Below are 24,346 nucleotides of genomic sequence, written 5' to 3'. Positions count from 1 at the left end.
TATCCACATGTAAAGTGGGGATAAATACTGCAGCCAGCTCCAGAGTGGAAGTGTTGGAGAGGCCGAGGCAGCGCCCCCCCGGGGCAGAAGCTTTGGTGAGGCAGCGGTGCCCCTCTGTGATGCTGCGATCACTCACAGTTCTGCCCCTGGAGCAAGCTGCAGCCGATCGTAGTGTAGGAGAGGGGTGCCCAGAGCTGTGGACAATCACAGCTTTGGGAGCCATTGCTGCCTTCTCAGCCACCCATCTGGAGTGCGAGCCCAGCGCTGCCTTTGTGAATGGCGCTTGGCTCGCAGGGCTGTTGCATCCTTCTCATGGCGCCCTCCAGTCAGAGGGTGGCTGAGAAGGAGACAACAGGCTTGTGTCGTGGCCCGAGAGCCCAGGGAGCTGTGGCGCTGCTCCTGGGATCACAGGGCGTCCTCCCTGCAAGCAGCGCAGCTCGCAAAAGCAGCGCTAGGCTCACAGGAGCCAGGGCACACACCTGCTGCATCAAAGACACAACAGCTCATTGTGCCTTGATGCGCCACCCAAAAAACTGTGCCTGGGGATACAGCCCCCACTCCCCGCTATGCCACTGGGCACATAGTATTTTGAAGAGCTAAAATAAGCCTTTCTACACTTTGCTACCAAGGAGTGTGGTAGAGTCTCCTTCTTTGGGGGTCTTTAAGCAGAGGCTTGACAGGCATATGTCAAGAATGCTTTGATGGTGTTTCTTGCTCGGCAGGGGGTTGGACTGGATGGCCCTTGTGGTCTCTTCCAACTCTATGATTCTATGATTCTACACTTTATTCAATAAGTTTCCTTGAAAAAAGAAAAAAGCTAAAAACTTTGTAAATAATTTATTATCTCTGTACAGTACATAGTTACAACTCTTACAGTCGTATTTTTCCACAATTACAATTATTGCAAATACCATTAGCATTTACACGACTACAGATAACCAATTCATTTTTCACTCTTTGTTGTGATTTGAATCAGAATTTTAATATCCAGTCTCCCAGTATCAGTTTCCAGTTGGACTTTGGTTTTGCCTTCCTAGACATAAGAATACAAAAACTTATACATTATCTTTGCTGACATTACAATATCACATTTTACAAATAGGCAATTATAATTTGCTTTACTGCTGCAAAAACTGGATAGATTCCATTTTTAGTGTTGTACTTCATTCCATTTTTCAAGCCTATCAAATCTCTACTATGTTTATATTTCCTTTGCCAAACACATTTCCTTCAGCATCATTAGTGCCATTTTGGACCATTCATTGTAAGGTTTAAGTATACAGTTACAAACCTTTCATTAGTTATAGTCACATGGATGTGTTCTACTTGTAAGAGCAAGGTTCTACATGTTTTTTGAACATGTAAAAGTATTTAGGCATCCTTTTCTGTGCTATATTAATAGAACAACAACTTTGGTACTTATAACATGAATAATGCATTGTTTCTTTTCATTCCCCTCGCCCTGAACTGCTAGTTATCTCTTTTTTTTCCTTAAAATTGATGATAATAATAATAATTTATAATAATAATTTATTGTTTATACCCCGCCCATCAGGCCGGGTCCCCACCACCACTCTGGGTGGTTTCCAACACACATTAAAATACATTAAAATATCACAGATTAAAAACTTCCCTAAACAGGGCTGCCTTTAGGTATTTTCTAAATGTCAGATAGTTGTTTATCTCTCTGACCTCTGATGGGAGGGTGTTCCACAGGGCAGGTGCCACTACCGAGAAGGCCCTCTGCCTGGTTCCCTGTAGCTTTGCTTCTCGCAGTGAGGGAACCGCTAGAAGGCCCTCGGAGCTGAACGATGGGGGTGGAGATGCTCCTTCAGGTATACAGGACCGAGGCCGTTTAGGGCTTTAAAGGTCAGTACCAACACTTTGAATTGTGCTCGGAAACGTACTGGGAGCCAATGTAGATCTCTCAGGACCTGATGAGCCAGGAAGCAATGCCAGCATGCACATAATATTAAAGGTGTGTCAGAAAGGGTGTACTGTAAAAATAATAGATGTGAAAACATTCTAATCAACCTGCCTTTGATTCACAGAAGGTTGAACAAACCTGTTTACCTGCATAGTATTAAATTGCTGATGTTAGAGTAGGTCCTTATATAAATTTTAAAAATGAGTCTCTCTTTAGAGACCTAATTTCTGTAAATAAGTTTGGAAGTGAAAGATAGCAGCACTTTTCAAAAGATTCAAAACAGGAATGCATCAAAGGTGCAATGTCAAAAAGACAAGAAATATTATCTCAGGATCACATAACATCTGTCTTGAACAGTGTCTCTTGTTGCTACGATATGTGACTTTCCTAGACAGGCCCTCCAAGGGCGAAAGGAGGACTTTTATCAACAAGATACCAAGCACAGTCCTTAAATGGTATAACTGTGAGCATGCAACTGTATTGTGCAATTTTGACATATGATGTCCCAAATTGTTCCAAGAAGAACTGCTAAACTGAGCGTCAGAATCACCTGCACAATTAAATGTGATTTAAGGCCATGGACTTAAATGAGTTGAACTTATTATTAGACTTAAATTTGAATATTTACTTTTTGTATTTTATTATCTTTCTCCTCCCCTTCCACTTGAAACTAGTGATCTTTGTTACAAACCATGTGTGTAACATTGGGGAGTCTTCTGCATTCATTTTAAAGAAACGGTAAACAAAGCATCTGGCAAATGCTCTACTAAAACATTTTCTAGTATAATAAAAAAATTCCTTCAGTAGCACCTTAAAGACCAACTAAGTTTTTATTTTGGTATGAGCTTTCGTGTGCATGCACACTTCTTCAGATGAAGAAGTGTGCATGCACACGAAAGCTCATACCAAAATAAAAACTTAGTTGGTCTTTAAGGTGCTACTGAAGGAATTTTTTTATTTTACTTCGACCCAGACCAACACGGCTACCTACCTGTAACCATTTTCTAGTATAGTATTCCAAGTGTCCTGCACCAAAGCAAACTGTCACCATGATAGAAAAACATCACAATTATTTTCACATTCAGCCAAACTGGCCCAACCCAGACTGACCTTATTTTACTCATCTCACAGTCTTTTGAGCCTTATTAAACTTGGCATTGTGAAGGAGCATGTGACGCCGAGCCTATTTCTGCATCTTAGATAGAAATAAATGTAGTACTTTGAGTACTATTGCATACAGCTCTTAGGTAGATTTATATGTATTAGGTAAAAGTCGCTAAGTTGCTTTTATCCCCTTCTGGCCTTTTCATGTTTGTTGACTTTAATGAAAACTAGAAGCAACATCTTCTTCTAAGCCTTTTGGATATAGTTGAAATCCTCCCAAGCACTGGTCAATTTTAAAGAAATAAATGTCTAAAGAGGATGGACAGTTTTAAGCTCTCTTAAAAACATAAAAATAGAAGGGTTACAGCAATTTGGCAGCCAAAAAAGCAATTTACAGGTCACCATGGAATCCGCAGCTATGTGTAGGAAAGCTGATCAAGAGACTACAGAAAAGATAATGGAGCTGGAGGCCAAAAGGATCTTTCCATTTTGAAACTCACCTAATCTGGTCTCCAATGAAGTTCCTTAGTTTCTTTTCTTGAGCCAATAAAGCTTAGTGGGATGAGGTGGTTGCATTATTGTAGCTTTAGCATGGCTCAGAGAAAGCTGAAGAGCTGCAATGTTACTATACATTCATAGTTGCTTGCATAACCTCCACTCCATTCAGTTCAGTTTTTGTTGTTTTTCAGCCTTTGGCCATATTATCACATGATAATAGACTATTAACCAATTAAAAAACAAAAAAAACAGTCAGCCATTATAACAGTCTTCACTGTTTTGCGACCAAAACACTACCACATATCCAAAGCTTATCTTCTCAGCAGAAAAGAGGGATTTTACATTTAGACTGAATCGTGTGTATCATCAAAGGCTAACTCTACTTAATACTAACTACACCATCAAGCAAGTTACTGTGCAATTACATCAGATCATTCACATTCTCAGGATAACAATTTACATGCTGCAACTGAAAAAAGAGGCATTTGATCATTAAGTTACAGACTTGAATTACAAACATGGTGTCACAGTTCTGCAAATTAATTGATACAGTATTTTCCTATTGAGGAAAGATGAAGAAACCAAAGTTTCTGTGAAAGAATGTTGCTTCCTCTACCCCTTCTCACAGTCACTATAATGCAAATAAGTACACAAAAAGATACACAAATCAAAACTGATTTTCTATTCAGTGAATGCAATACTCACTGAGATTTTTAACTAACAGGTTGCAAAGCAAAATGCTGATTTTGTTTCCCTAAGAAGGAAACTGCCTACATATACTGCTAAAAAAAATTAAGATGACCAACAATTATACTTTACGGTATAGACCGACATACTTTTTATGATTATATTAAAATCCTTAGAAATGTTGAAAAATTAGTGACTTATTCAGCAAATACATTCCTAGGCATCCACAAAACGTTCTGAAAAACTGTGCCTCGCAAGTCCCTTATATATGCAGAAGCTATACACGATTCTCAATAACAGGCCATTTCCTTTATTATTGTTGTCAAAGGTTATGCAGCTAGTATTCAAAAGGAAGGCTCATTAGTCTAAACTAGAGCACACAAGTTTATTTTAATATCTATTTACCTGAAAAAGGAATAAAGCAATGGACATTCCGCTGAGGTCTCTCAGTGCCCCTTCAGAAAGTTCTGCAAACAAGGTTATTTAGCTAAACATTCCAGGGTGCATAGTTTTAGATCATCATCTTCATTTAGTTGGGCTCTGCATGTCCTCTTCAACATTTTATTGGTTTCTGATGCATCCTCACTTAGCCACATTGAATTTACAAACACACACACACACACACACACACACACACAGAGAGAGAGAGAGAGAGAGAGAGGGAGAGAGAGAGAGGGAGAGAGAGAGAGAGAGAGATAGAGATAGAGATTAAATAAAATGGTCTCTAGTACTAATATATTAGTGATCCTGAGATCACTAATGGTCTCTAGTACTAATATATTAGTGATCCTGAGACCATGGGCATAGCCAGGATTTATTGGGGGGGCAGGCATTATGTTGGAGGGGGCAGAACCAAGTTATCTGCAAAGCAATTGGTCAATTTGTAAAGTATTTTTACTTATTTATTTGATGGGGGACCCCTGCACCCCACTGGCTATGCTCATACCTGAGACTGTAAATTGTTTTAACTGATTTTAATGTTGTATTTCTACATTGTTGTAACATGCCCTGGGACTTCACTGTGGTAAGAAATGTTGTTAATAATAACTCTATATATAGATTATTTCAATACATCTGATCTACAGGACAAAAATAGTGGACACAATACTGGGCTTAAATCTCTTCAACTAGCCCTGCGGCCTGAATGAGCATGCAAATACTGGCGCACACACACACCCTAGCTGATCTGCACGCAGCCACGGAGCTAGCCACACGGGCACCCGGGGAGGGGCGATCCACCCAGGGGGGATTTTTTTTAATAACAATTTTATTAATTTTATACAAACAAGACACACAAAACATACAATATAACACTGTCCCTTCAATTTCCCTCCACCCACCCGTCCACTTCTGCCACCAGTAGGACCCGTGGGCGTTGAGAATCAAAGGGGGTCCATTATAAGTTGGGTTTGACCTCCCCCCCTCCTACGCCCCGTCTACACGCATCAGCAATGGAGGTGGGTTGTGCACACTGAGGTTTGCTTTTCTATTTTTACAATCAAGCAGTATATAAATTTCATGAAATAAATAGATATGAGCATGTGTGTGAGAGTGTGCTGTGGCCACACCCACGTCTACTTTAGCACATCATAAACAAACTGATGTGAATCTATTCCCAGCAGGACTAAATCTGAATCCAATCCATTGTGTGCACATATAGCTAGTTGTAATTGAGATTTTTGAGCGTCAGGGAGCTCAAAACAGTAAGGCTGTAAGCCTATATGTTTTTAGTTAGGAGTAAGCCCAGTTTAATCAGTGAGACCTACATTTGAGAAGACATGCAGAGGCTTGCTGTGTAAGTGACTTCTACAAAGCATTTTTACAATTATGTGCAGTCCTTCACATTATACTTTGCCTGTTTCTTTTAAGATCTACTTTTTCTAAGAAGACAGACAAAAGGGACTGTGAATTTGTAACAGGCAACTGCACAGCTCCAAAGGTGGACAAGCCTGCATCTTGGTGTCAGACTGGTAAGGATAATGTCAAATGTGTATAACAGGGAGTGGTTTTGGAAACTGATCAGCTGACAGGTCTGGAAGAGTTTTATAGTGGTGGGAACCATCACTTGTGAGGATTCCTAGTTGACCTGCAGAGTGCTCATCTGTAGCAGTGAGATAGCATGGTCTAAGCATAGGGACCCAGGTGGCGCTGTGGGTTAAACCACAGAGTCTAGGGCTTGCTGATCAGAAGGTCAGCGGTTCGAATCCCTGCAACGGGGTGAGCTCCTGTTGTTCGGTCCCAGTGCCTGCCCACCTAGCAGTTTGAAAGCACGTCAAAGTGCAAGTAGATAAATAGGGACTGCTCCAGCGGGAAGGTAAACGGCGTTTCCGTGCGCTGCTCTGGTTCGCCAGAAGCAGCTTTGTCATGCTGGTCACATGACCCGGAAGCTGTCTGCGGACAAACGCCGGCTCCCTCGGCCTATAGAGCGAGATGAGCGCCGCAACCCCAGAGTCGGACACGACTGGACCTGATGGTCAGGGGCCCCTTTACCTTTACCTTTTAAGCCAGGGATAGTCAACATTTTTATACCTATCACCCACCAATACATCTTTCTTGATGGTAAAATTTCCTTGCCGCCCACCAGTGCTCAATGGAAGGAGGAAGGAGCTTGTGCCGTAGAACCCCCTACCGCCCATCTAGAGTCCTGAAATGCCCACTAGCGGGCGGTAGGGACTGGGTTGACAAGCCCTGGTCTAAGCAATTGGAGGAAACAACCATCTTTTGTGCCTTGATTCCTCAGTCCCATGAAGGAACTGGTGTCTCTCTAGCATTATGGTAAATATTTGAAGCGACTGAAAGACATTCTTCTTCACAATCATAGTACAGTTGCAGAGTTTTTACCATGCGCTGCTTGATTATTTCCTATGTAATAAGCTCTTTTATTTCCCCATATTCCCATACTGTCTCATTCAAAAATCATTTTTTGTTATACCCTAGCAAGATTAGGTAAAAATAGAATAGCTATGATTGGGTGAACATAGGCTGCTCCATTTAAAGGGGTTGAGGGCCCAAATTAGGTAGTTCTATCAGAAACATAAAACAAAGAAGTGATCCACGTAATCATGTATCTCACTTGTTCTGTCATCACTTAATTGCTCAACGCTTGAATCAGAGCTAGCTCTTTCTACTAAATCCATTGGAACATATTGTATATGGTGATATATTAAAATTCTGGTGTTTCAATTCTAGCAATTATTTTACGCCTGCAAAGCAATCATGATGTTGAAGTCAAAGGCTAGACAGATAAGTCTCATAAAGGTTCCCAATCAAAACACATGTAGTTAAAGGGAGTTCATTTAGGGAAAGTATTAGGGTAGCAACAAATCTGAACTAATCTATACTGCATGCCGCAGATCATGTGTGCACATGTTTTGGTTAGTAGCAGACTGACCACCGTGAGTCTGGCTAAGACAGTGAAGGTGTGACCCCGGAGAAGACTTTATGGCAAGATGTGATTTAAATACATAAATGAGTATAAAAAATAAGTGAAATGGTAAGAATACACAGGAAACTGGAATACACTATACTAGTAGCTTGTGTTATTTATTATTGGTATCATTTGGAATAAGAATAACATCTTAGGTAAAACATTCATCTTTATGGCTAGAATCCTTCCTAAAAATTAATGTTTCATCCTCCCCCATGTTTCCAAATGTTTTTTAACATCCTTCCATACTTAAACATAATTGTCTCGAATATGTTGGGATTCTTTACTGTCAGTCAGACACATAAATACTTAATCTTTTTCTCAATTTTAATACCACTCAGCTCCTACAAGTGCTTTTTTGACTGCATAGCCATATTCTTGACCAACAACGTAGCCTTCCCTATGCTCTGCCCAGGGCATGTTTCAGGTCTGTTCTACTGGCACCTACATATACATTTGTACACTACACTAGGAGATGGGGATTTATTTATTTTTTGCTTACACCAGAATATCACTAAACATAGGGATAAATGAGAAACATACCTAATATATTGGAGCACATGAATAGGCCATGTTTACATGAATAAGAAAGCACTATCCACATGGCAGGTCTGCCATAAGAAAAAGTGTGAAGTTTGCCTGTATGTATCGGTATAGATATAAAGAACATTTACTATGTGCATCTTAAAAAGAAACTGGCTTTAATTGAAATAGTATTTCTATCTTGATTGTTTTGATACCTGGCTCATTCAAATTACTTACCTTGTTTTTTTAGAAACTCCCGAGGAAACACGTGATGGACAGGTAAATAGTTTTCCATGTTGCTCAACAGAAAATACATGTTTGCAACTCCTCCTGCAACATTTTTAGAACACATTTTTTATTTATTTACATAGAGTCATCAGTGTGCATGGTTTTTACAGGTACAGGAGGAGCTTAAAGTTTAAAATTCAACACAGGGCGGGAAAGCAGGAAAATAGTATACAATTAAATTAGTTTCACATGCTTAGTTTGCTTACAGAGTAGTCCACCATCACAGCAATACCTCAAGGACCGCCCCTCTCCATATGAACCTACGTGGACCCTGAGATCATCTTCTGAGGCCCTTCTTGGTGTGCCTCCTTCACAAGAGGTCCAAAGGGTGGCAACACAAGAACGGGCCTTCTCTGCAGTGGCTCCCCATTTGTGAAATGCTCCTGCCAAGGAGGTTTGGCTAGCACATTCATTATACACATTTAGGCACCAGGCAAAAATGTTCCTTTTTAACCAGGCCTTTGGCTGATTGACATCCAATGCCCTTTTAAAATGTGTTGGAAGGGGGGATTATTGGGCTGTTTTTATTTTTATTATTTTTATTTTTCTGTTTTTTATATTGTGATTTTATGTTGTGAACCACTCTGAGTTCTACAGGTAATAATTATTATTATTATGGTGCAAGTTTTTCTCTGCCCAACACATATTGCTACACTGGTGCTGCTGGCTGATGACAGAGTGACACAAGCATCACTGTTCAGTGCAATGTTCTCCCTTCCGCTACTAATCAGTATCCATCAGAAGCATAGCTGCCAAGTTTTCCCTTTTCTCGTGAGGAAGCCTATTCAGCATAAGGGAATTTCTCCTTAAAAAAGGGAGAACTTGACAGCTATGATCAGAAGGCTTGAAATGAGACATTACGGGGTTGGGGAAGGGGCAGAGGTGAGCCTCTTGGCATTTGTTGAATCCCCAGCCAGTTGCACTGCTGTCACACAACAGTATGTTGTCCAATTTGAGCCTGGTGGCATAATGAGCTGCCTTCCTGCCCCCCATCTTTCACCTTGCCACCATGAGTGGCAGTGCAGTGGCCCCACCACTCTGTAAACCCCCACTAGCTGGGTGGAGGGGAAGGTTCAGGTTTTGCCTAAGTTAGAGTAGAAAACAGGGATTTTAGAGTAGGACAGGAGTTGCCCCTCACTTGTTGGATTTCAAATCCCATCACCCCCAGCAGTGATGGCCAATAGCCAGGAATGATGGGAATTGTTGTCCAAAACATCTGATGGGTTAAGGCTCGGCTTGTGCAATTGTAATTAAAGTCTACAGCAAACAGTCTCAGTCCTGTAACCTAGTTTAGATTCCAATAATATATGAGGTCAGAACAGACATGTTCCTTCTCCTCTGAATATTCAAAGCCATTCATACAATGAGAAATTGGAGTCTTAGCCTAAGAGCTTTGCTCCATGCCTTCTAGTCAGGCTTGGGACTTTGTAGTTCTCATCTTAGTTACACACTGGTTATATCCATGTGATAAACTATGCATTAATTTAAGAAAAAGTGCTTATTCCAGCTGTTTGTGTCTTCCACTAGTTTAAATTTTATCCTTCTTATGTTCAACCCAAGATTTAATTTGCATTCTCTCCCCCCCCCCAATACAGCACACAGCATATGGGTCCTGCCAAAAGCCATTCAGATTCTGTACAGAATACTTTGTAAGCAGCCTACTTGATTGACATGAACGCATAAAATAAAAATTAACATTCTACTGGCTTCCATATTCTCGGTGACACCTTTTTTAAAGCAATGAGCCAGTGCAGAAATTGTAAGTGATCCTTCCCCCTCTATCAGAATGCCGCTCCTGAGGACCCAGTCCTTAAATTAAGACGTCACTTCTGTGCACTTTCACAAATGTCTGCATCTAAAAGTGGCTCCGTGTGCATTACATGTCAGCTGAACAAGAATTTCACAACTGTTTCCCACAACGAACAAGTAAGGTGTGAACGGCAAACACCTCTGCATGCACACCGCCATATTTTCTTTTTGACAGGTTTTAACACAGTAGCCCTAACCAACAAGAATGAGAATTATGGCCTTCATATAAAATTTGCTGACAAGGATCTGGTCCATGGAGCCAAAAAGGTCTCCCATTAATAATGCTATACAAGTTTCTACATGACAAAATATACTAGTAAATAAGATCACGTGATCATACAGTAAAAAGGCACTAGCTTCAGAGCTACCTTGCTAGAAAGAGATGGTCATTTATAAAAGATAAAGATGTAATTAACTGGGGACAGAGGCAGCAAAAGAAAAGTAGACATGCCATATAGCAGAGGGAAGGGAAATGTGGCCTCAGGGTCACACACAATCCTTGGCCTAAGTGCAAGCAGCATGCTTCTTAATTTAATGAGAGCAGAGTGGGGAATGGGGGGGAGCCAATCGGAGTGATGATGGAAGAACAAGTGGGGTGAGGGAGCCCTCTGCAAAGGATCAGTTTAGCCCTCTAGCAAAAGTGATTTGTCTGTCTCTCTCCTGGCAGCAGGAGCAGAGTGGGGAGAAACAGGGGTGGGGCGGCCACCCACCCTCTACTGTCTTTGATTCCTGACAGACTACTCCTGAGGGAATGTGGCCCTAGACACACACAAAACAGGTCCCACTTGCCCACCTTATATAGTTCCCAACCTTCCAGTCCAGATTTGAAGATTATTATTTTTCCAGACAAAAACTGAGAGCCTCTGACAGCTGTAGCTGCAGTAGTTTTTGAACAGGAATGTTGGAGTTGCAACTGTTCACAAAATACAGATCATACTGGCTAACAGGTTTTATTTCCAGAGTAGCATATGAACTGTGCCAGGGTGTGTTAATTGGTTTCTGATCTATAATTATATAGGGGTTCAGAGTAGGAGGGAGCTTAGTTGTATGAAACACTTTGTGTTGTGCAAAGTAAAGCAACTATTTAGAATATGCTACCAAATGCTAACTAGTTTAAGTCCATACTACTCTTACTAGCCGTTTAAATATAGAGAAAGGGCAGGCAACAATGCTGGAAATATAGTACAATTACAAAGATATTCACTGTTGAAATGCAGGTTTTATGCAGTATTCTGCTGGGCTGTTTCTATATCACTGTTAGAACAGATATGCCATGAGATGGAGCTGCTAGTATGGTAAATGCATGTTGTTCAAGACTGATCTAATCTGACATTCGAACGTTTTAAAAAACAAAAACAAAAATCCTCATGAATTCCACTTGAACTTGCCAGTACACAGTAAGCCTGAAGCAGCCTTAACTTTTGCTGCCAACTTTTATACCTTTTTACTTAAATGACTAGAGCATATGTTGAATATTGCAGTGGGGCAAGTTTTCTTTTGTTTCAAGTTCCACGCCTAGTTCTCTTTACATCATGAAGGCTGAAGCATTTGTATGTACTATAATTTGAAAAAGGAGAAGTCCCTTGTTTGAGGTGGGAGAGGGGAATTCATATTGTATATTCTATTGCACCAAAAGCATAGGCATGCATCCATGTTATACAAAATATACCCAAGATTTGAATGTGTACATTTTCAGAAATTGTCTGAAATTTCTGAAAAATCTTAGCTTTTTAGAATTTTGCTTGAGAGTACAAAGACCAAAAACATGGTGTTATAGGTTGTTCTCCAATAAATACAACAGTTGAGTTAACATAATTAAGACTTTTTAAATTGAAAAGTTGTGTGTTTCATTCAAAATGTGGTTATAAAGAGAAGAATACAAGTCTTAATATCCATCCTGTACTGTAACAAGTGTCATTGTTCTTTTCTTTGTTTTTTTACAGGAAATCAAAAGTGGTTCCATCGAAGTGGTGCATTTTGGCCTGGTATAAGCCAAATTCTTAATAGTTAAGATCTTGGAAGAAAGTCAGGAGGACCCTACCCACCAATTGTTGAGAATTTTCAATCTCCTTATTTCAATCAATTCTGTAATAGAGTTCAAATACCGTACATATTTACTTGAGTCTAATGTGCCATCAAATCTAATGTGTACCTCAATTTTCAGAACCTTGAAACCAAAAAAAGTATTTGCTGGTGAATGTAAATGTACCATTGAATCTAAGTAACCTTAATTTTCACAACGTAATTTGGCCAGAACAGGTGAGTATTAGATTCAAGTAAATTTGGTAGCAGTAAACGCTCAGTACTTTTAGTCCCATTTCTATGGGAGTAAGTTCAGCAAGTAGACATAATGTCTGAATGTAGACATTCAGTCATTTAAAAAACCCTCTCTCTCTCTCTCTCTCTCTCTCTCTCTCTCTCATACACACACACACAGAGAGAGAGAGGAGAGAGAGAGAGAGAGAGAGAGAGAGAGAGAGAGAGAGAGAGAGAGAGAGAGAGAGAGAGCAGCTTTGTAACTTTATTGCAAGGAAGTCCAGCAAATGTGGCAAATAATTACACAGTACAAATATACTGGATATAATAGAGAGACAGTTATATGAGTTGGATTTGGAAATGAATCCAGGATTGCTGCCCTAAAGTGGGTGGCTTTTCTACCATCTGATAGCACCTTTGTTCCAGGTTCACAAAGACCTAGACATGTCTCCTCAGAAGTAAATTCTACCTAGCTAAATGGGGCTTGCTCCAAGATAAGCAGGTATACAATTACAGCCTAAATATCTTTTAAGGCAGCCCATTCTCTTGAAGTTTGCAAATACCTGTTCATCTGTGCAAATCCCTAAATTTTACAATGCCACAAATTGCAAAATAAACCCTATATACATCAAGGCCAACAGCACTGTATAGTTGTCACATGTAGGGTAATGAAGACCATGAACACATGCACAAACTGGGGACCTGTTTGAGACCCCATGAAACTTTTCTTCCCAGTTCCATAAACTGACAGCATAAATAAACCTTCATGGGTTTATTTATGGGTAAAAAGATTCATTTGGAACTGGAAAGTGGGCTTCAGCTTCTCATCTTTAAAGCCACATGGAGTTTGACCAGCCCCACCTTTTCCCCAGCTCCTGGGCCACAGCTCTGGAAGGTCAGTCAAGCCCTGAAAGGAACTGCAAGCAGCATTGAAATGTTATGAAGGAGAAGGTAATTCAAGAATACGGACAGACCCCCCTTTCCCTATCTCTGCCTCCTTAACTACCACAAGCATAAACATAATCCATAGTGGCAGGAGCAGCAGTTAAAAGAAATCTCAGAATTTACTCCTCCCTACTTTACGACTACAAGTTTGAATTTTCACTTAAGGCTTTGCAATAGATATTCCATAACATTCTAACAGATAGCATCTTCACTCAGGATACCTCTGCAAAAAAATCATCCTTTAACAGTCAGTACAATTCTTTGAAGAAAAATGCTCTCCATTTTCCAGTACATCCATATCAGTTTAGTTGAATAACCATTATTTTCCCCTTAAAAAGGCATGGTGACTCTAATAATTTAACCTTCTATAGAATTATTCAGCTTTTTCAGGGATTAACAGAAAATGGACTGGGGGGAATCCTAGGCTGCATTTTGTCATAACTACATTTGTACTCTCATTTTAAGATTAGTTTCCTCCTGACATTGTTTAATGCATTGTTTTCTGGTGTTGTCAGGAGACATGCATAATATAAAACGATCTTAACTGTGGTCACACAATTTAAAACTAAAATTATGTTGAGTTTAGTTATATACTTAATTTGTCATATTGCCAAATAAAGAGAGAAAATTATTTTTATACTTTGCAAATTTGTCAATTTTCATCTTACCCATGCCTTGTGGATGAAGGGTTTAGTAGCAAGAATGGGGAAATAAAGCATAGAGACTTATCAGTAATAGTCTGATGAACACATTAAATCCATGCTGAAATGCTTATGTCCTCAACAGACAAAAAAGTAGAAAAATGCGCAATATTTTCAACACTCACTGGTCCAGTGGGCGAGAAATACAAGACCTATGAGACAGAGACACAATTAACCACCATATATCACTGCATATAAAAACAAAATGGTTACTATGTGTTTCTTTCAATGATAGGAGGAGAGCATGTGCCCCATAAGGTATATTTATATAAAGGCACCTTCTGCAAAGGTATATGCAGTCCAACAACAGATCAAGGGAGCCTTTTGCTTGTTCAGCCTAAGGATGCTGAAATGCGTTACTTAGCCATAGAGCTATTTTGCTGAATTGCAGCCATATTTCTGTCAGTACAAGTGAAGGTCTATATGAGGGATTAATCTGACACCAGACAGTGATCTTTAATCCTTCAGTATATCATAATCTATTTACTTTGCATGCTAAGAGGATTTTGGTTTTAAAATACACCAGGAAGTGATGCTAGAAATGTACAGAAGATCAGGAATGCCGTTTCCAAAATATCTCAGTTTTTAATAAAATCCCTTTATGGATTTCTTGGAGTTCCTTCCTTTCAAAGTACTGAATAGGGATTTAGCTGGAAACGGGCATATTTTTTTATACATACTGCAGTTTCTTTCCTGGGTATGTGGGGGGTTGCTAGATGCAAGGCATGAAAGGAAAGGATCTCTTACACTGCAGATCATTTCCAGCAAGTTAAACTGGGTATTTGTTGGCAAAATCAAAATAGATTCCAAGCTACTGTGAATTTTAAATGTACTGCTACTGTGTTAGCTCAGTTTGTGATTACTGTACCATTCAGGTGATAAAACAAACAAAATCAAAATTATTCTTAACTCACAGAAGAATTGGAATATTATATTTAAAAAGCCCCTTTGATTATACAAATTACTGTACATTATCTTAATCCTGGCATTGAAGTCTCCACAAATGCCTGTTAAAGATTTCTTATAAGCACATAGATGACAACTGCACTTTTAAAATTGCTTTTTCATTCAGTATGTTCAGCCTTTTCTACAATATACCACTGAGCATCTTAAGACACAATTTGTTATTTACTTCATCAGAATATGCAATAAGGAGAGAATATTAGATTGAGAAACAGAAAGTGCATTCTGAGTGACATTGAAAACCAAGGAAAAGTTGCCTAGAAAATGTTGTGCTAATAACATGACAGCCTGCTGTATGCTGAAATTCTGTACCAGGATAAATCCAATTCTGTTTCATTAAAATCTGGACTGATCAACCTGCAGCAGGAAGCAAACAAAGCACCTTTGCATACATTTGTTTGTAGTGATGGGAGTGAGGTGCCAGTACTGTGTACCCCTTGAGTACCCCCAGAAAAAGCACTGCGTTTAGTGCATTGTTTAATAGGGGTTGGCTCTGTGTGTACCCCCAATAAAGAAGCCCATTGGGAAGATCCAGGTAGTCTCTCACATTAAAGAGCTGGATTGTGCTATTAACAAGGCATGTTGAGGTGGGCTGGGAGCGCCCAACGTTCTGAGTATCTCTGCTACCTCAGTTGTCGCATTAAGCTAAACACAAGACCATCTCCTCTCCCCTTTCTTCTCTGAAAAACTAAACCAAGCAGATTGAGGAAAACACATAGACCTTTAGAGGTGAAGGAGTATGGAGAAGTGGGGGGGGGAGTGGTGGTATCTTCCATTTCAGTGGGCAGCTCCAGCTAGTATTATTATCTATTATGAGTGTTATTAATGTATCATTCTGAAATTTGGCAAATGGTAGCTGCAATTTGCATCCAATCTTGGCAAAAAATAAAAATGTTACTTTTATTTAATTTAAAAGGAAAAAGGGGAAAAAACCCAGAGGGTCCCCTAGATGGATCTGGCTGAAATGTCATGGGCTTATCCTCTCATGAGGGGCTCCTTTGCTTGTCATTTTCATCTACCTACGTGAAAAGGGGGAAACTTATATCCTTTTTTATTCCCTGTTTTAGACAATGGGGGGAACAGCTTTTGATGTAACAAAATACTTCGCACGCTGGTATCTTGCCAAGTCTGTCCAAAAATCCTTCTCACAGCCAGCAGCAGCCATCTTTCGAGCAGTCCCCAGAAATCAAATCTTTAAGCTCCTGTGATGTTTCTCTCCAGATCACTCCAGATCGCTCCTCAATATAGTCTTTCCAGGGGAAATTTGCCAGACCAAAACTGTAAACACGCATCTAATGTCTTATTTATGGCTCTCTCCCCCTTTGACTAATATCGTAGCCGGCTTTATCACCAACATGGCGGACTCTAAATTATAGCTGCGTCATAACTCAAAAGTTTCTTGACAAGTTTCCAACCGCTAATGAGAAAGCTTCTCTTTGATGTCCATATTTTGAGGCATCCCCAACCACATTCCAAACGAATCCAAGAATACAACTTTGATTATTTATGTTTTCAATTCACACAGTTTATATATTTAAAAAGACCATGTTAATTCAGTAAATTTCCCACTTTCCAATCTCGCTTGCTTTATAGATGTTATTTACGGTTCTTCAGGCGAGAGTTTTGTTAAGTGAATTGTAAAGCACAATAAAGCAGAATTATAAAGTTCTCGCTCTCCCCTTCAGTCCGTCACATACCATTTCATGCTGATTGCATCCTCTGTTATCTTTTGTTTTCTCAGTGGCTGAACTTGGCAGTATAAATCTTCTTTCCTTGTCTGAAACATGTCCATGGCTTATATCCAATCTTTCTCTTGTCATAGAGCCTGTTTTTGCTCATAGAGATGGCGTCCAGGGGCTCCGGGCTCCCATGGGGGCTTACCATCCAGAACCCCCAGCTTCTCCCTCCTTTCAAAGTCAAAGCTGGTAGTGGGCAACTGAGGATGAGACTGCATCTCCCCATACCCTGGGAAGACATCTGGAGGCTGCATACTCCCCTCTACAGCTTATAAATTTCCCCATGGGGGTTGGAGAGATGGAATTTTCAACCATCTTCTACGGTGATCCAAGCAGAAGTCCGGCAAAAGTCCTATCCTTGACCACTGAGCCTGCTAGCATAAAGGGTACAGTTTCCAAGTGCCACCAAAGCACTATTTAGCTATTCAACAGAATGTATAGTACCACATGCACTGACCCCTCCACTTATGAACTTCACATACTCAGCATTCCTGGACTGTGTAAACATATCAGACGTTTAAGTTCAAGTTTGCATTTAATTGGATTTGTCACACATTTTCCTTCACTGGAATTCTAGATACCAACAGAACCACCAACAGGACCATCATCAGAACTACCAACAATATCAGTGGCGAACACCCCCAAGAGCTGTCTGGAAACCTTTTGGATCGTTCAGTGTTCAGTGGTGGGCTGACTAGTCAATCCTCTGCAGCACTAAGGAGTCCCTGTAAGACTAAAACAATATAGGTTATCATCTTTCCAGGACAAAGGAATTACACCAAATCTTCTCAACTGCATATCTCCCTCAACCTGCGCAGGACACACACAAAAACCCCACTTAAGTCAAGAGGTGAGATATTAACTGAGACAGCCCCATGGCTCTTATGGTGGCCAAGAATCACCATGTTCTGGTCCTGTGGAGGAGCACAATGCAGGTCAGCAAGCACTTCCAGTGAGCAACTTGTTCCAACAAAGAATGGAAATGAATGGAGGTATTTTGAGCCTCTGCCTCCTTTGGGAGAACTAATCTATTGAAGAGCCAACCCTCTAGAGTGAGGACTCCTGCATGACCTATAGCCTGGTACACTCCCTGCTTGTTGTACTGGTGAGGTTGGGTTGAGAGGCACTTGGTTCCCTGAGCCCAGGAAAGGCACCTGTGAGGGTCCTTGCTCTGGTTCTCTGGGCCCTTGTGCTGCAGGATCTGGTTCAGGGGCTCCTGCCTGCTAGCTTTGCATGCAGTGGTCTCCTGATCACCATCGTCTGCTCAGAGCCAGAAACTTGACCTGACTCCTGGGCTGGCAACTCCTTTGACTCGGCATCCTGGTCACTGCTGGACTCCAGAGAAATAACATGAATTATTTTTTAAGCCCACCAGACAAGGGGGGCAAAGTAGGAATGCTGATATGGAGGTAACTGAACACAAACAGCCTGTGACTATACTGAGATAATATCTTGACACTTGCATCTCACCATAGTTTGCGTTCATAATGACAATACGCATGCAAAGCTATTGGATCAGAGTTCATATTCTGCCAGCTCCCATTAAAAAAAAAGATTTCAGGTACACCTTTGAGAGACACAGTCATATCATCCCAAAACAAGTTATTTCTCTTATTGCCCTATGGAACATACATAACCATAAATGAAGACAAAATGCCTTTTTTGGAACAGGGACGCTTCAAATTCCTGTCTCTCCAACTTAAACCCGAATAAAGAGACAATTCAAGCAAGGGACCAGCATGGGCCCTTTCTTCCTTTGAAAATAAACCGCTGCCATGGAAGAATAGCCCTACTCAGGAGGTAATGAGTATGCATATTGGGAGATATTCATGTTTCTTTGCTACAGACACAGGTCTCGGAGAGAGCTATATTTGAAGTGATTCTCTTTTTTTTTTTACAATGTTCTATACTGTGTTTCTTAATGCTACAATTGCATCGATTGAAGTCAGCAGATCCTTCACTGCATCCTGTGTAAATCTCTTGAGCATTTCAAGTGACCCCATGGCTCAGGGTAAAACATTTAAAAAGAACAGCTTGCTTTTCAGATACGATTGACAAGGCCCAACACTTCTCAAGGTACAAAACACAGAAGCTATTTTCACCTCCCTAATTAACTCACAACATAATGCTTAGAATATAAGATGATCACTGTCTATAACAGTGGTTCTCAAACTTTTTTCTCTGGGTCACACTTTCAGAATTTAAAAAAAATTCTACTTTATAATATGATAATGGGACATCCAGAAAATATAAAACAATGCAGTTAGATAAGAACATGAATCATTCCCAGAATATAATTATAAACGAGTCTTCTCTAGCACTCTATTCAAATGGTGACCGAATCATAACTAAGTATCACTTGATGCTCTTGCTCTCATTTTGAAAATATATCCATATTCTGCAAATAATTTTTTTATACTATACTATACTACACTGAAATATTTAAATATTTCCTTGATTGTCCTTGAATCTTCTCACCCCCCTTGCCATCCTCTCCAGCCACACCCTTTGAGAACACAGCATGTTTTGCTTACGTTCTTTCCATTTACTTTTCTAGTCTAACTCTTGAGTCAAACACTAATACCATATTACAGTTTTTCCTTTAAGGAACAAACTCAACTTCTAGAGCAGGCATCCCCAAACTGCGGCCCTCCAGATGTTTTGGCCTACAACTCCCATGATCCCTAGCTAACAGGACAAGTGGTTGGGGAAGATGGGAATTGAAGTCAAAAACATCTGGAGGGCCGAAGTTTGGGGATGCCTGGTCTAGAGTTTTCTAACCAAGTCACAATTTATATCACATTATTGTACAGCTGAGTGAAAAATAAATAAAAATAAAATAAAAATACATGTTCTGTGGGATAGTAATGATGTTAAAGAGGCAAATCACATTTGTATTGATTTGTATTGATTTTTACTGAGGGGAGCAGCTGTCCCCCTGCCCCCAGCTACTCTCATGGTGTGCACCCATGGATTTTTGCCTTTGTGGAAAAGGGGGCAGGAGCACACAGAGGAATGGCCTGGGGTGCACCCTTGAGCCCCAAACACAAGTTTAACCCTGAAACAACGCCTCTTGGAGGGACCCACACTGTTGCTTGAGGTGATATAACAATGCAAGGCTTCCACATGTGCCCGCACCACAAAACAGCCTCTCACCTCCACAGATGTCTCCACCAAAAGTGGTGTGTGGTAGGCTCCTCAGAACCCAACTCACCAACCACTGGTGATCATGGCTAATATGGAGGTGGGCACCATGGCCTGCCCAGGGGCCTGAGGCATAGCTCACTGGGATACATGGAGGATCAGCCTGGTCAACATGTCAGAGCCATGCTCTACTACAACTGAGGAAGGTCAGGGACTCACAAAGACACTTTCTCACCTCCAGACATTAAGGTGTGCCTGGGCACCCCCTGTATGCACACCTATGCCTAAAATTAAACTACTACTTCAATGCTTTTTTTGGAAATGCCGAATGTCAGATTCTTTCCAAAAACATTTCTCCCTTTTTTTTGGTGCCCCTGCTTTGCTCACTCTTCCTCCGTTTTTCTGTTATCTTTTTATTATTTATTACATATCCCCACCTAAACCTATTTGTTGGGCTAATGCTGACAGATTCTAGGCTAGGTTGCCAAAAGTTGGAAGACAGGTGTTCAGTTAACAGCTGAGAATTGGATAAGACGCTTTTCATTTATCACTGTGACTGAAAAACTGATGTTTAATTTGTTATTCATGAATGCACTTTACTTTTTGCTGTATGGCATGTATTCCTTAAGTATACATGGCAACATCACTGTGCTGTGCAAATGTCAGCCATGGGACACAGTATAGTAACACCTGGTATTATCCTGGACAATAAAGACCTACACTGAAAAGAGGTATCTTGCCATAGTGGCTTTCATTACCTTTCAACTTTAAGGTTGCCATATTTCAAAAAGTGAATTTCCTTTTTTTGCTTGAGCTTTTTGTTTTCTTTTTGCCCAAAGCTATTGAAGAAGAAGATTTGGAGCTATTTTTGTGGAAGTTCACCAAAAACTACACTTCTGACATGGGTTGGGTTTCCAACCAAGTCGGTTTAGGTTCAGCAGTTCTAAGAATCTGTCACCTCCCTGGAACATGAAATACAATCCAATGCAGACAATGAAGATCTTCGTGACTGTACTACTTATTCTACATCAAATATCTCCTGTCTAGGTTCAATGGACAGAGAACGTTTAATGGCTGCCAGATTCTCAAATCGAATTAATGTGAATTATTAGGATTTAAGCCAATTGGCTAAAACTCAAATTCTAAACATATTACTTAGAAGCATGTCCCATTGATTTCAATAGGACTTATTTCCAAGAAACATGTATAGTGCCGGGGTATTAATCAACTTAAGATCCTTGTACTTAGCTGAGCTGTAGATCAGCTTGAACTTTATGGGGCTTATATTGGTTTAATGTAGGTGGATTTACCTGGATTGCAGATTGGGCTGCTTTTTAAACAAAGGGATAGACAGACTTACATTTTACAAAAGCAAGAGCACTATTGCTTCCCAAAGCATATGATTTTAAGCTTTCTCTTCTTCTGTTATCTTAATCTGCTAAGGGCATTTTGAAACGAGTCTGTTAATGTACAGAGTCACTCATCAGTACACACCTGTTGCAGGAGACCACAAACCTATTTCCTCCAGCTACTGTGCTGGATGCAAAACAGTCCACCTGCTGGATTGTGTGTTGTGTGTTGTAGCATCATTAACACCCCATCCCCCACAATTTTGAAATGTTTCTCCAAGTTGATTAGAAAGTGTGTGATCCCTGCTGACCAACTAACCTAAAATACACACACACACTCCGCACCAGCAGGGATGTCTTTCCCACTACACCTTTCCATCATTTGATGAACCTTTTCCCACCCAGTGAAAATGTGTTTTTCATTTGCTTGCTTTCCCTCTACAACATTGGTGTGATCACACACTGCAACCACAGAACATGACTGTTCTCTATACAGCCCCCAAAGAAGTATAAATTTCTTTAAAAACAATCTGAAAACACTTTCTATAAATAAATAAATAAATAAATCTCAAAGCGGTTTACAAAAGCAGTAATAAAAAAGCAATAAAACAATTTAATGAATATCATCATTACAGCTCCAAAAGCAGTTCAAAGTGGCAAAGAGCCATGGTCTTAATAGACCCCTAAAGCATACAGTTGTTGATGCCTGTCATATTACAGGAAAGAGTTTCTCACATAAGCTAGGTCCACTTTTTATCATAGCATGCTAAAAAGTACTGCATTTCTTTCCTTCTTTTTGGCAGGGCTTTTTTAAATCAGGAAACATTTCCTCCTCCTCCTTTATTGAATTTATATACCACCCTATACCCGCAGGTCTCAGGGTGGTTCACATTCTAGGTAGTAATATTTATAAAACAAATAGGGAGAACCAGCTCTTGCACATAACCAGTGCATACTGTATGGAGTAGCATTTTAATTCTAACTTTAAGCATGCCAGTATTCCCAACAGAAGTCAATTTCCAGAGCCATATTAGTCTGTTGCAGCAAAAGCAACAAAAGGTTTTGTGGCACCCTAAGACTTGCTCATGATGATGATGATGATGATGATGATTTTATTATTTATACTCCAGCCACTCTGGACAGCTTGCAGCATATATTATAACATAATAAAATATCAAACATTAAAAACTTCCCAATACAGGGCTGCCTTCAGGTGTCTTCTAAAAGTTAAGTAGTTTTTAATCTCCTTGACATCTGAAGGGAGGGCGTTCCACATGGAGGGTGTCACTACCGAGAAGGCCCTATGCTAGAGTTTGGGATATATAGCAGGGGAGTGCAGACGTAAATAGTCTGGTAAGACTGCTGGTTGAAAGGAAAATGAAACATGTTTTCTGTAATAAAAAAGAATAAAATATGTTTAAAAAGGGGAAAGAAACTTAAGTTACGAAGAAATCAACCTGCCTATTGCCCCCTCCCACTGGTTCAGGTAATTTACCACACTTTTGCTTTACTCTCAGCAAGACTCACATTTACAATGACATAAGCTGTCATGGACTTGAGTCAGATATATGAACTGTACTTCACATACTGTAAGGTAAAGGTAAAGGGACCCCTGACCGTTAGGTCCAGTCACGGACGACTCTGGGGTTGTGGCCCTCATCTCCCAGGGTTCCCCAAACTAAGGAGGCTCATTTATGCGGCCCCCGGCAACCCCTACTGCCGCCACCCGCTCTTACCAGCGCGGCGTGGCATGGCACGGCTGCCCACTTCCAGGTCGCCAGGAGCATCGGAAATAGCTCGTGCACATGCGCAAGCATTATTTCCAGCACACTTCCAGGCCGGAGGAGGCCCATGCACATGCACAGAAGCGATTTCCGGTGTTCCGGCAACTCAGAAGTGCGCCAGAAATCACGTGTGCGCACACATATGGGTGCGCACTCCGGTCTGCGCTGGCAGCACCGGCCCTTGGCGAGGTAAGTTTGGGGACCCCCTGTCTCGTTTCACTGGCCAAGGGAACTGGCGTACAGCTTCTGGGTCATGTGGCCAGCATGACTAAGCCGCTTCTGGTGAACCAGAGCAGCACACGGAAACACAGTGCACAGAAGTACATACTGTACTTCACAGAAATGATGAAAAACTCTTATGTGGCATTAGTAGAATATACACCACCCAGTTTACAAACCATTTGTGGTAGAACACGTGCCTCTCGGCTAATTTAAGGTTCATTTAAAATGTGATGGAATGAGTACAAACAAAATTTGATCTCCTATAATCAAGTAATTCATACTAATTATGTGAACTTAGAATGGGTCCTGTGATCATTCATCTAGTGCACCAAAAATATAAGAACATAAGATGAGCTGCTGGATCAGACCAATAGCCCATCTAGTCCAGCACTGTGTTCTCACAGTGGCCAATGAAATGCATGCAAGGTGTATCAGAGCTTAGCTCCAAAATCTGTTTTCTACAACAGGAGTGAGGCCTGCTATAATACACGAATGAATTAATATCAGCTCTAAGCAAATTGCCATACCACCACCAAAGCAAAATAGCCACGTCCTGTCCTGGCAGAGTGCCAGGGACCAAGCCGAGCATTTCCTGAACTAGTGCATGCCTTCCTGTTAGGTTGTGGCCCCATCATTTTTACTTCTGTTTTGCTAAGTAAGATGTTATTTCCCCATATTACTTGATTACAAGTAACTAAGTACCAGTTAGCATAACCATTGCTAATTGTAGTATACTGGTGAAATCAGCTCATGTTGATTTTGGTGTGCTGACCCATAATGCAAATACTTCAACATGCATTCAAATTCAACTCTATAGCTCAGGAATGGGGAGCCTGTTGTCCTCCAGCTGTTGTTGGATTTCAGTGCCCATCAGGCCCAGACAGCACAGCCAATGGTCACCAATGTTCAACCTGTTCAACCTGCTTCCCAAATAGTTGGAAGCTGTGCCCTAGACATGTATTGAAGCAAAAATACTTTCAG

General features: G+C 40.6%; 1 protein-coding gene and 2 long non-coding RNA genes across 14 annotated transcripts in view; 1 reads left to right on the top strand and 2 right to left on the bottom strand.

Moving 5' to 3' along the window:
• WDPCP (WD repeat containing planar cell polarity effector) overlaps positions 1-24,346 on the top strand; it is a 210,478-nt gene that overhangs the window by 184,205 nt on the left and 1,927 nt on the right. For 6 of the 11 annotated variants that reach the window (XR_015949269.1, XM_088667074.1, XM_088667079.1 and 3 more), the window contains 3 exons: positions 6,086-6,186; positions 8,419-8,447; positions 12,209-15,069. Coding sequence is in view for 5 of the 11 variants with exons in the window: in XM_088667074.1 (XP_088523200.1) it covers positions 6,086-6,186; positions 8,419-8,447; positions 12,209-12,256 (178 nt within the window). In the remaining 6 variants the exon portion in view is untranslated. Of the gene's footprint in view, positions 1-6,085; positions 6,187-8,418; positions 8,448-12,208; positions 15,070-16,952; positions 20,742-24,346 lie in introns of those variants that run through there. The other 5 variants (XR_015949268.1, XR_015949267.1, XR_015949272.1 and 2 more) reach the window with 5 other exon arrangements.
• On the bottom strand, positions 851-8,401 carry LOC148686127 (uncharacterized). Of its 2 annotated transcripts, none has more exons than XR_015949273.1 (4): positions 8,187-8,401; positions 4,622-4,801; positions 3,532-3,750; positions 851-1,033 (listed from the first exon to the last, which is right to left on the bottom strand). It is a non-coding gene; the product is annotated as an uncharacterized LOC148686127 (long non-coding RNA). The 2 variants fall into 2 exon arrangements; XR_015949274.1 differs by lacking the exon at positions 851-1,033 and adding an exon at positions 1,646-1,934.
• The window catches only part of LOC148686126 (uncharacterized), a 32,062-nt gene continuing 16,118 nt past the window's right edge, over positions 8,403-24,346 (bottom strand). The window contains exon 3 of the long non-coding RNA XR_015949275.1: positions 8,403-8,498. This is a non-coding gene — a long non-coding RNA (uncharacterized LOC148686126). The remainder of the gene's footprint in view (positions 8,499-24,346) is intronic.

Source organism: Zootoca vivipara, chromosome 3 (assembly GCF_965207765.1).
Source record: "Zootoca vivipara chromosome 3, rZooViv2.hap1.1, whole genome shotgun sequence".
NCBI classification, from domain to species: Eukaryota; Metazoa; Chordata; class Lepidosauria; order Squamata; family Lacertidae; genus Zootoca; species Zootoca vivipara.
This window is presented reverse-complemented; position numbering and strand designations above follow the sequence as displayed.